General features: G+C 38.9%; 1 protein-coding gene across 2 annotated transcripts in view; it reads left to right on the top strand.

Annotated features, from left to right (window-relative positions):
* Positions 1 to 12,080, top strand: part of ERICH5 (glutamate rich 5) — a 30,655-nt gene extending 18,575 nt beyond the window's left edge. Inside the window, exons 2-4 of one of the 2 annotated variants that reach the window (XM_070802857.1) lie at positions 2,426 to 3,574; positions 5,367 to 5,483; positions 8,275 to 12,080. In XM_070802857.1, coding sequence (XP_070658958.1) covers positions 2,426 to 3,574; positions 5,367 to 5,483; positions 8,275 to 8,282 — 1,274 coding nt within the window. In that variant the 3' untranslated portion in view covers positions 8,283 to 12,080. Of the gene's footprint in view, positions 1 to 2,425; positions 3,575 to 5,366; positions 7,018 to 8,274 lie in introns of those variants that run through there. The other variant, XM_019974140.2, reaches the window with a different exon arrangement.
* Positions 12,081 to 12,998: the final 918 nt, after the last annotated feature.

Below are 12,998 nucleotides of genomic sequence, written 5' to 3'. Positions count from 1 at the left end.
TTGAGAGGGTGAATGTTGATGGAGGCAAGGGGAAAAAATGTTTTTCATAGTGGGAATTAATTGAAATAGCCAAACTAAAAAACAAAGAAGTAGCAATTCTCTTAGAAATATAGTGGGGGAAATCCCTCCAAAAACAGCTAAAAGAATGAAAATATTTAACCCTAGAGAAGGGGAAATGGGAGAGGAGACCTGAGTCTTAGTTTTATATCGTAACTTACATTAGATAAGCAGATAACTCTTTAAACTATGTACCTGTATAACTTAGCTCAGGTTTAACCTAGGAGAGAAAAGAAGAAAAAATATTTTTTGGGGAAAAAAGGCTAGAAGAGGAAATATGTCATCTAGAGGCCCATTTTAACATGCTGGTTTATTTTCTTCAAATATCTCCCTTTCTATTTTTCTTCTGTTTCTCCCTTCCAGTGATCAACACTGTTGTAATTGTACTATGCATAAAATTGATAGCTAACTTATTGAACATTTAATTGCAAAACAAACCTTGTGGTAGAACACATTTTCTATGCATTATTTTATCTGATAATCCAACTGGAAGTGCTGATTTTTAGCTTATATAATCATTATCTTATTTTAGCATATGGTCAGCATAATCACCCTTTTTCATGGCATAATAATATTCCACCCAATGGATTATTGATCTTTCTCCTAAATTATTAGACTTTTAAATTGTTTCCCCAGTTTTGCTATTCAAAAGAATACTGGGCTGATACATTTTCCCCAAAGCATTTTACTGATATTTTTGTTTTTAGGATGAATTTCCAGAAGTAGGATCACTGGGTCAAAGGGTGTAAGCATGTTGCCATGCTGCTTTCTTAAACTGTTGAGAGAACATTTCTGCCTTCATTGTTTAATGTCATATGATGTCTCATGCAACTATGACACAGATGGGAGAAACAGATTCACTGCCATTTTACAGATGTGACTACTAGGAACCAAGTTCCCAAGGAACTTGGGAACAATTGGAGAAAGAGCCAGAAATGCAGGAAAAAAAATGCATTCTACCCAGCTCTCTCTTGAGCTCTCTCCCAACTGGGACCCCCCAAATGAATGAAACTCAGACTGATCTGTGCCTGCTACTTTCTCTCCCAGACATCTCGGTCTTTACATAGTAGGGCTTCTCTGGCATGGGGCATTTTCCATTCACTGAGGGCCATTCTGCTTTCAGTTCAGTCCAGTTCAGTCGCTCAGTCATGTCTGACTCTTTGCGACCCCATGGACTGTGGCATACCGGGCTTCCCTGTCCATCACCAACTCCTGGAGCCTACTCAAACTCATGTCCATTGTGTTGGTAACACCATCCAACCATCTCATCCTCTGTCGTCCCCTTCTCCTCCCGCCTTCAATCTTTCCTAGCATCAGGGTATTTTCCAATGAATAGGTTCTTTACATCAGGTGGCCAAAGTATTGGAATTTCAGCTTCAACATCAGTCCTTCCAGTGAATATTCAGGTCTGATTTCCTTTAGGATTGACTGGTTGGATCTCCTTGCAGTCCAAGGGACTCTCAAGAATCTTCTCCAACACCATGGTTCAAAAGCATCGATTCTTCAGCGCTCAGTTTTCTTTACAGTCCAACTCTCACATCCATACATGACTGCTACAAAAACCATAGCTTTGACTAGACAGACCTTTGTTAGCAAAGTAATGTCTCTGCTTTTTAATATTATGTCTTGGATGGTCCTTCTGCTTTAACGGGAAGGTAAGACCTCTCTACCACCCCAAGGGCCACTACTTATGCTGTGAAATCTACTCAGCCTAAGGAAGAGAAAGGGCAGGACAGAGGAAAGAGCATGAGGAAACAAAATATACTAAATTAGAATATGGGACAGGAGCCATGAGCAGGTACACAAGGAACAAACAGGGAAAAAGAAAGTGATTTTGAAGGATTTCATGTTTAAGATGAGGTATTTGAGCTGAAAACACTAGAGAAACTTGACTTGTGGTGTGTTAAGGGCATGGTATGGCCTCTCTGTATTCGATTCTACCCGAGACTTTCTTGAACTGTTAAACCTGCTTCTTGATAGCAATACACTTTCTCAGGATGCTGCTGCTGCTACTAAGTCGCTTCAGTCGTGTCCAACTCTGTGAGACCCCATAGACAGCAGCCCACCAGGCTCCCCCGTCCCTGGGATTCTCCAGGCAAGAACACTGGAGTGGGTTGCCATTTCCTTCTCCAGTGCATGAAAATGAAAGTGAAGTCACTTAGTCATGTCTGACTCTTAGCAACTCTGACTCTTAGCGACCCCATGGACTGCAGCCTACCAGGCTCCTCCATCCATGGGATTTTCCAGGCAAGAGTACTGGAGTGGGGTGCCATTGCCTTCTCCGTTCTCAGGATAGAAACTGAATAATTATTTGTATTTTTCTTTTCAAATGAATAATAAAAAGTAACTTCAAATATCTATTTTTCAGCCACAGAAGAAAGTGAGTCCTGCTTTGTCCAGCCAAAACCACGTGCACTGGGAAGAGAATCTACTTTGTGTGGCAAAGTACAAAAGGAAAGCCTTCCTCCATTAGACAAGCTCAAGATCTCAGCCGTGTCCACAGCTAATGGTGTTCAGTCCCTCCCTGAACAGCCCCTGGCAAAGGAGGCTGCAGACCCACCAGGAGCCACAGAGGAAACTCAGCCTCTGCAGGGACTGAAGGGGTCTGAGCCACCTCAACCAGGTGGCAAAGATGGTGCTCCAGGAGCAGAAGGAAAGGAAGAGGATGTGGAAGCAGTGACAGAGGCTCCGCCTTTGAAAGGAAGTGCTGAGACTGAACCTTTAGGAGCGGAAGCCGAGAATCAGCCTTTGATAACAGCGGGAGAGAGGGACTCTACTGGAGCAGTGGAAGGTACTGAGGATCCACAAGCTGCCGGAGAGATGGCGCCTCTAGGAACAGCTGAGAGAGTTCCTCTGGAAGCAGCCAGAGAGCCAGGATCTCAAGAAGCTGGGGGAAAGGGTGAACAGTCCCAACTCCCAGAGACAGTTCCCAAGGAGACAGAATCTCCGGAGATACTGGAAGGTAGTCAGCCTGTGGAAACAGCGGAGCCGCAGCAACTTCAAGAAACAGTTGGAGAAAATGAGCAGTCCCAACCTCTAGAAACAGTTCCCAAAGAGAATGCATCTCTGGAAGTGTCGGACGGAAGTCAGTCTGTGGGAGCCGAGGGCAAAAAGCAACTTCAGGAGACGCTAGGGGGAAATGAGCAGTCTCAGCTTCGAGAGACGATTCCCGGAGAGCATGGCGGACCGGAAGTGTCGGATGGAAGTCAGTCTGTGGGAGCCGAGGAAGAGAAGCGACTTCAGGAAATGCTGGGGAAAGATGAGCAGCCCCAGCTTCGAGAGACGGTTCCCAGAGAGCATGGCGGACCGGAAGTGTCGGACGCAAGTCAGTCTGTGGAGACAGCTGTAAAGGCTGATTCACTCCATAAAGCTCCCGAAGGTCCTGGGAACATGGAGAAGATCCAACCTGAAAGAACAGTTGAAAGCATGGAACATCCGGCAGGAATTCTAGAGACAGGGGCAAAGGTGGAAATGGCCAGGAAAATTCACACTAACGAAGAGGACCAACACATTGAAGGTAAAGTCATGCTGTCAGATCAGGTTGTTTAGACGTGCTCCATAAGAGATCATCTTGGGGGTGGGGGAGGCTGACACACAGCTCCCCCACCCCGGAGTCTCTCAGTGGTTGAAGTTCCCGTGATCCAAACTAAAAAGTCTTCCAGACTTGAACAACAGGCAACTTGGCTTTCCAGCAAAAGTGTTCTAAAACATGGTCTTTAGAAAAGTATCTAGATTTTTAACCTAGTTTCATTGTTAAATCAAATGGGATATTGAAGGAATGTTAAAATTTCAGAATTTTTCCAAGTTCACTCTTCATCAGGCCCCATGTATGGTATGAGGATCCAGCGTAAAAATGGTCAGTGGAGGAACTGACTTTTTTTAATATATAATTTTATTTATTTATTTATTTTTGGTTGCACTGGGTCTTTGTTGTGTGTGGGCTTTCTCTAGTTGCAGCCAAGTGGAGGCTACTCTCTATACTTGCAGTGTGCAGGCTTCTCTCACTGTAGTGGCTTTGCTTGACTCTAGGTGAGTTGGCTTCAGTGCTATGGCCCATGGGCTTAGTTGCTCCATGGCATGTGATACCTTCCCAGATCGGGGATCAAACCAGTGTTCCCTGTATTGCAAGAGGGACTCCTAACCACTGAACCACTAGGGAAGCCCAGAACTGACTTTTTAATGAAAGAACACACGAATAATGCCTCTTAGAGTGTCATTTTATCTTTGCAATCTTATCCTTAGAAATTACTGTCAATCTCCCCTTGTCCTTCTTCTCTTTTTCTCTTTATGAGAAGACGAGAGATGTACTATGTCTTAGCAAATGGTATTTTTGAAACATGTACATTACCTGTATAAAGAAAATGGAATCTATACTGTTCTTTATTGGAGTTACAATTAAAAAATTCTTCTGAGGCAGGATTTACATTTTGGTAAATTTTAACTTCACCTTACAGTAGAATGAAGTGAACCATTCATCAATCTATTTCTTAATTATTTCACTCATTAATGCAGCAGTTTTTGAGTGTCTAATCATTTGCTTGGTGCCCAGTGCAGGAGTAAGGGATAGTCCCTGTTCTCAAGGGGCTCACAGTCTAGTAGGGAGAAGGCAGAATTTAAACAAAATACCACAATCTATTGAGGTAAGTGCTTTAATGAAGGTGTATAAAAGTGCTCTAAAATCAGAACGCAGAAGCAAGTAAAAGCGTATATTTGTTATACAGGCTTGGCACACCCAGGTATTTGGGGCCTAGGGTGATGGCAGTGGGTGAATTGAGGGGCACATGTAATGTTGTGGGGAGCCCCAGGGACCTTGGTGAACAGGAGCACAATCCTATCAAAACAGGCAGCTGCTTCTTGGCTCCATTCAAAACATAGGGGCCAGTGCTGCCCGAACTGACTTCTTAGGGAAACATTTGTATGTGCAATACCTGGACTTTTAAATGTTTCAGATCTTTAAAAGTTTGATGATTGTTTTCTTTAAACACCAGAATGACCAAACAAGACAAGTTTCTGGACACCCCTAAACATATTTTGAACTTTCTATTTGTAATATGTTCTGCCATCCCTTTCTGGGTAATTCCGCATCCTGATTTTATATAAGAGAGTGCCAAGACTCAGAAACGGTAAGTGACATCGGCCCTCTGAGGATCTCAGAGACCCAGGGCGATTGCCTTTCTTGACATCCCTGGAGAAACCTACTGTTTAGACTTAAAGAGCAAGAGCTGCCCCTGTTGGAAACCAGGTGTGAGGCACTTGGTTGTTAATGCTAAATAAGTATCTCTTAATATCCCCTTTGGTTAATTTTCCAGGTGAGACAGGAGAAACGGTTGAAACAGAGATGGAGAGTGAGAAAGTCAGTGAAGGGGCTGAAACAAAAGAAGAAGAAACAGGAGAAGCCATGGATCTTTCAGCAGCCACGCAGATAGGTATGGATGGAAGGGTGAAGGGACACAGCATGTTATAACAGAGAAGACAGAAAACTGCCGTGAAGTTGTGGTTACAGATGGTATCTTTCAACATCGACATGTTTTATACCAGGAAAATGTGGTTATCATGTTCTTGATTACATTGTTCCATAGAACTACTAAGCTATAAATGGTTTTCTTAGCTACTTAAAATTCAGAACTACAGTAGCCAGAGCTGGTACTGACTAGAGTATATGTTCATTTAAGAATGTGAGGGCATTTTCTTCATTGTGGCAATGGGTCCATTCAGTGTAGAACAGTGAGACCCTAGAAGAAAACATACACCTTTAAGTGTAGGTGGCTGGAGAAAGGAGTTAAGTAAATTTTAGGCAGCTCATGATAATGAAATCATACAGAACAACAATGGGGCAACTTATATCTAGTATTTCTTTCCTATCACAGAATTTAAAGCTAGTAGGAACCTGGGAAAGTGTGTCATTTAATTATTTTCTTACCCTAAGCCTATCTACTACCCAGGATCCTTAATAATGATCATGGTGTATGAAAAATGGTAACAAAATGCTTGTAAAAGGAATACAGACTCTGGTGCTGTTATAAAATTAGGCGTTTTTCACAATGAAAGGCTACACATTTTTAATGTGCCATTTTGAATCATCTAGTGATTTTATATATATGTGAGGTGTTTCAATTGGTGTTATTCCTTTAACTGACATTAAAGTTATTTTAAATTGACTTTTAAATGTATTTCAGAGGCAACAAACAGAAAGAATTAAAAATTAGATTTGTTGCCTATGTGGAGTCTATTCCTTGGGCTCTATTTTTTTTTTAAGATTACTTTGATTTAGGCTTTAAAGGTGGGAAAGAACTAAAAAATAAAGATTTAAAAATCATTTATAATATTTCATTAATGTTAAAATGATATAGAAAGTCACCTTTCAAGAATTCCTCCAGAGTTGCCAAGGGATTTTGATAAATTATTATCTGTGATTATATGTGAATAAAAATAATGATAGCAATCTTTTTCACCAATGAGTGCCTTGTGCTTATGAATATCAGGATAGAATTATATTCTGGACACATTTGGTATCTTTATCTTATTTGTAAATATATAGTTTAAAGATAACTTCTTAGATGAATTAACTAGACTCTTTTACTTTAGCTTCTGTATTAAACTATGAAGATGATGTAATTAATTTTAAGAACATAGAATAGAGGGAAGAATTATCTTTACTCTGATTTTAATGTTTTTATGTTTCTGACTTTAAAGAGTTAAATTGAGGTAGGTAACAAGAGGAGTTTCTTGAGTAGATGACCTCATCCTGTCTGCAAAATAAAGAAGCTGGATTGTGATTTTATTGAGAAGGACTTTTGTATGTGTCTTTGAATTCATGCATTTTACTCTTTTAATGGAAAAGATGGATGTTTTCATGAAAATGATAGGTACTTGATAAGTATTTGTCAAATCAATAAGTGAATAACAGTTACCAAGTATTCCCATTTATACTTCCTTCATTAAAAAAATATTTAAAATATGGATTTGTGCGATTCTAATGTTTTCATTCCAAAGCTGGTCAAGCTTAGTAACACTATATATTTGGTGTAGTTCCAAAACTAGCAATAATTTGGGGTCAGAAAGTTATACAACTCAGAACTGATATAACATCTCTTAAGCTACATTTTGTATCCAAAGGTGTTTTTCCTGACCTAAAGATATCTTTGTATAGGTATCTAGTAAGTAGAAAATGTCAGAGCTTAGTGTAAAATATGAATGATCACCTTAGAAAGTGATTGTACTTTGTATCAAGTACTGAAATAGTAGGATTCAATTACTTAATAGGCATAAAGTTCCGTTCTTTATTGTGTGGATTTTTTTTTAAATCTCTAGCATATGTTAAAGAAATCTATTTAGAACTTATTCTTTGAAGAAGTCTTTCTCAAAAGCATTATTATAGAGTTGTAAATTATAAGTTTTCAAATTATTTATTGATCCCATTTTTTTCCATAATAACTAAAATAATTTATTCTCAGAAAAATTTAGAAATTTGTATAAATTTCTGATACTTTCTATACTTTTGTTTTTGGTCTTTAATGTGGTTATTAAGATATTTTTAAAAATTGTTCTTATTCTTTTAGATAATATTAATACATTTAAAATTCAAAACCTAGAAAGAAAATTGAAATGTTCCATAATATTTGAATATTCCAAAATTAAAATATTCCATCTAAATAATCTGCTAATTAATTTTTTAAAACAAAATTAAAGTAATAATTGCCTGTAGCAAAAAAACTCAAATACAGAAAGGTATGAAAAGTTGCTTCCCCTTTGTCCTTTAGTCCTTCTATGAAAAGATTATAAAGATTCTTGCTTCTAATTCTTCCATAAGAAGGTAATGTATATGCCAGGCTATATGGATATGCTAAAACAGAAGTGCATGTGTACACACCGACATTTTATAATGTAAATGATAATTTATTTAGCCCTTATATTGTGAAAAAGTGCATAAAAGACCACAAAACCATCCCTTCCTATGCTAAAGTTTTTTTTCTTTTGCCTAAAACTGATATAGCAAAGTACACTCTGATTCTTAGTTCCCAGACTTTGAGAGAAGTTTATTAATTTTGCTTCCAGATTCAAAATGCAGAAGCTGGATTAAAACTTGAGCTATTTAAAATGAATTAATAGAAAAACTACCATCAGGGCTGGATTTTCTTGCTTTGTTTGTTTTTTAAGTTTTTGTTGAATTTGTTACAACATTACTTCTGTTTTATGTTTTGGTTTTTTGGCTGAAAGGCATGTAGGGTCTTACTTCCCTGACCAGGGATTGAACCTACACTCCCTGCATTGAAAGATGAAGCTTAACCACTGGCCTGTCGGGAAGTCCCCAGGACTGAATTTTCTAATTCCAGGATGCTGTATAGGCATTTTGTAGCCCAGTTTGTGTCCTGTTTAGATGATTGCAGAATTTTCTGTATGTAACTGGGAAGGAAATGGTGAACAAATGATTTGCCAGTTGGCATTCCCATCTGGACTGCAAAGAGATCAAACCAGTCAGTCCTAAAGGAAATCAACCCTGAATATTCATTGGAAGGACTGATGCTGAAGCTGAAGCTCCAATACTTTGGCCTCCTGATGCAAAGAACTGACTCATTGGAAAAGACCCTGATGCTGGGAAAGATTGAGGGGACAACAGAGGATGAGATGGTTGGATGGCATCACTGACTGGATGGACATGAGTTTGAGCAAGCTCCAGCAGTTGGTATTAGACCAGGAAGCCTGGCGTGCTGCAGTCCATGGGGTCGGAAAGAGTTGGACACGACTGAGCAACTGAACTGAACTGATCCCCATTAGGGAGAGAACGTTGGCCTTTACCGACAGGGGGTGCCAGTTGCCAATCTAGGAATTCCCCAATCCAGACTCCAGACTCTTGGTCAGAGGTGCTCTGTATCATCTCCAGGGGGACCCATAGGATAGGAGTGTGTGACCAACCTGTGTGACCTCACTGCTTTTTCCATTCAAACTTTGGAGTAAGAGCCTTAGCATAGCTAATAGCCTTGAGCAATCAAAACACCCATATCATTTATTTTTTAATTTTTTGGCCACACAGAATGGCTTGTGGTATCTTAGATCTCTGACTAGGGATCGAACCTGGGCCCTTGGCAGTGAAAGCATGGAGTCCTAACCACTGGACTTCCAGGGAATTCCTGCATATCATTCTTTTTTTCTTTTTTTCTTCACACATCATTCTTAACAGATGCTTTATTCCACACTTGGCCTTGAGTTAAGAATGGCTTTTAAAGGAAAAAAAAATTTTTTTCCACATTGAAGTAATCAAAGAGTGTTGGATGGTCATGGTCAAATAATCTGTGTTCTTTTGGCAAATACAATAGATTGTCAGAGCATCTGACATTACAAGCATCTCATTATAAAGCTAATTTGGCGACCCAGTTCTGAATCGTTTCACAAATGTCAACATTGTGAACATCATAAAGCCGTTTCATGTAGCCCATGTGCCTCTGTTGGGTAAAAGGAGAGTGATCCTCTAATAGCAAGGCAGGGCTGTGTCTGAAAAGTTGAAAGCCTTTGCTCACGAAGTGTCATTTCATCTAAAACTTTGTCAGCTCCTCTTGTCCCCAGAGCTTATAAAGTTAAGGAGTGAGACTGGCTGTAATCTCAAGATTTTAATTGCAGGAACAGAATCAGTATAATCTCAGAGAGCCATTGACAGATATGGAATTTCTCTTTTCAGTTCTTGTTACTTCCAGCAAAAGTTAAGGAATTCCTTGGCAGTAGTAACCCACATGAAGTCAAATTGGAGACCTTCAGCTTTACTTCAGAAACACCACCCAGCAAATGTATTGGGCAATAGCTGAGATATTGCAAGCTAACCACCATATCATTATTTCTGCACCTACTGAAAGAAGTCTGCAAACATCAAAGCCAGGCTTTAATAACTGTTGAAGGTCGACGTGGGGCCAGTGTGTATTATGTTTGTCTAAATTACCCTTTCAGTTTAATAGTGTGCAACTGATGTGAATAAACACACAACTCTGTCCATTACTAGGACAGAGATCTGCCTGCCTCACCGGTTTCCAGAAAAAGAGTTCTGAGAAACCAGTTAGGAACCATAATTTTGGTTTGAAATTTGTCTCATTTTTTTCTTTTTCCCCGGGGAGGGGGGTGAAGTAAAAAAGAATAGTTTTATTACTTTGCCAGGCATAGGAGGAAACAGATGGGCTCCTGCCTCCATGTCCCCCACCTGGGAGGATTTGATGAGAGGTTTTATAACAGTGTTCAAAGCCAGGGTCTGTGACAAGATTCTGGTGTGTGCAGGGTTTGCACTCCCTTAATTTCGTCTTAGGTGGTTGGCCTCCTAATCTTTTAAATTTTTTTTACTTGTAAAATATAGATTGTTGTTGTTTAGTTGCTAAGTTGTGTCCGACTCTTTTGCGACCCCATGGTCTGGAGCCTGCCAGGCTCCTCTGTCCATGGGATTTTTCAGGCAAGGATGCTAGAGTAGGGGGATTTCCCTGGTGGTCCAGTGGTTGGGAAGCTGCCTGCCAATGCAGGGGACACTGGTTCACCCCTGGTCCGGGAAGATTCCAGTGCGGCAGAGCCACTAAGCCTGTGTACACCACAACTACTGAGCCTGCCCTGTAAAGCCTGTGTTTTGCAACAAGGGAAACCACCGCAGTGAGAAGCCCAAGCACTGAAGCTAGAGAGTAGCCCCCACTTGTTGCAATTAGAGAAAGTTCAAGCACAGCAGTGAGACCCACTGCAGCCAAAAATAAATAAAACTTAATAAACAAAAAAAAGAAAGAATACTGGAATGCGTTGCCACTTCCTTCTCCAGGGGATCTTCCCCACCTGGGGGTCAAACCCACACCTGCATTGCAGGCAGTTTCTTTACCACTGAGCCACCAGGGAAACCCAAAATGTAGTTCTCAAATTTTTCTTAACAAAATAGAAGTAACTAACAAGATATAATAATTCATACTATCATATAAATTTAAGAAAAAAATAATGCATATTATATTGAATCAATATACATGATCCTGATTCCAAATACTTAAAAAAAATTCTTCAGTGACAAAAGAGGCTGTCCACTGCAGCTGTCCAGTTGTCCAGGGGCTTTGAGCTGGGAGGGTGTTTCAGCCCAGCACCTCACCAGGAAGTCATAAGGTTCAAAGGTGAACTCATGGCAGTTCAGTGTGGGGACTAACTAAAAGTTTATTTTCAACCGTAGTTATTTAGTGGATCACTATGGATTTGCTTCAAGTTTTCTGGATATCAGAGCTTTGTTAAAGAGTTTTTTTTTGGAGGGGAAAAACACTGCTTTTATCTAAGTACTTGTATGTGACACAGTGATTGCTTACTAATAATCGCAAGAAAGAATTCCTTTATCATTAAAATTTTCTTCTTAGTAAAAAATGGATACATGTTCATATTAGAAACTTCAGGAAATATAAACTCTAAAAAGAGAAAATCTGAACATTACACATAATTCAGTCAAAAATCATGTTGATGTATCTGAGGGATTACTTTTTTGTGTTGCAGTAGCAAGATAGCCAAAGCACAACTATTAATAGAACTTTATGTCTATTGAACCGTGGAGCACAGCACTTCTGAATTGGAATTAATTGGAGATAGTAGGTTACAAAGAATGTTCCAATAATACTTGCTGTATTAGTATATATTGATTAGTGTTGTAGAGAGAGAGCAATTATGCCCAAGCATATTAGCACTTAGCTAACTACAATTTATGAGAACTAATTGATATCTTAGAAACACTGAAACTAAAGTTTTTATTTGAAGTTATTTTTTAATGCATTCTAATTGTTGACCAAATGTTAGCAAAAAGATTTTTAAGCCCTTTGGAGCAGGGAAAGTGCCTTATAGGACTTAGTACAAATTTCACATTCTGAATACTTGTTGATGCTATTTATTAATAAATGCTCTTTATTCTTACATAATCATGGTAATTTCCTCAGAACTAAGTATAATTTGCAATAGGGAAGATATGGCCAAAATTTTTATAAAATTATTTTGTACTACTGGTTCAATATTTATAATTTTGATTGAATGTTATTAAAAATAAAGTGTTGGAAAGCTTCTCTATGTGAATTTTTGTTATAGAAACATACTACTTTATAGAAACATACTACTTTTGGTGTCCTTGAGGAAGAAAAACATTCTTAAAATCACACACTCCATCAAAGGTAAGGAGTATGACAACACAGGGAAATATGGGTGACTTTTTAGACGTCTTGTGATCATTTAATAACACACTTCAAAGAGATTGCTGTGTTTGTATGTTTGAAAGGCTAATATGCAATGTATTCCTTTTCACATTGAACACAATCATAATTTTCCTTAAAGTATGGGAAGAACACTCAAAAATCCCAGCTACTAACAAATCAATCAACTTGGATACCATTTTATTTCCAGTTTTCTCATTGCCGAGTTAGAATCTGAAGTCATGACTTATCTCTAAGAATACCCCTTGGACCCTTATTGGTCAGTTTTATTTGATTTCCTGCCTACAGTGATTGGTTTAGGAATGGGTCCTTATCCTGGGCTGGACCAATCAGAAGCTTCTCAGACTCTCCTGCCTGCCTTTCTGCTGGGGTTGTTACCTTGGTGGTCTCTACATTGAGTCCGCAGCATCCTCCCCTTGAGACAGATGGAGCCGGGAGGTTTTTGGAACACACATGCCTAAAGTCAGCTGTACTCTGGATTTCTGTTACATGATCCTATGAATTCCTCTTTTTTCCCTTTTTATACTAGTTGGGTTTCTATCACATACAAATAAAGTCTTAATATTAAAAGCAGAAGGAAGTGTCTTATATGTAACTTGGAGGAAATATTAAATACAAGAGCAGAAATTAATGCTTAAAAGAATAAACAAAAAATGATTCTTTAAATAGATTAATAAAATGGATAAACTTCCAGACAAGGCTGATTAAAAAAACAGCACAAATAAACTATATTAGATGAAAAGAAGGCATTGAATACAG

The sequence above is a fragment of the Bos indicus genome, chromosome 14 (genome assembly GCF_029378745.1).
Source record: "Bos indicus isolate NIAB-ARS_2022 breed Sahiwal x Tharparkar chromosome 14, NIAB-ARS_B.indTharparkar_mat_pri_1.0, whole genome shotgun sequence".
NCBI lineage: Eukaryota > Metazoa > Chordata > Mammalia > Artiodactyla > Bovidae > Bos > Bos indicus.
This window is presented reverse-complemented; position numbering and strand designations above follow the sequence as displayed.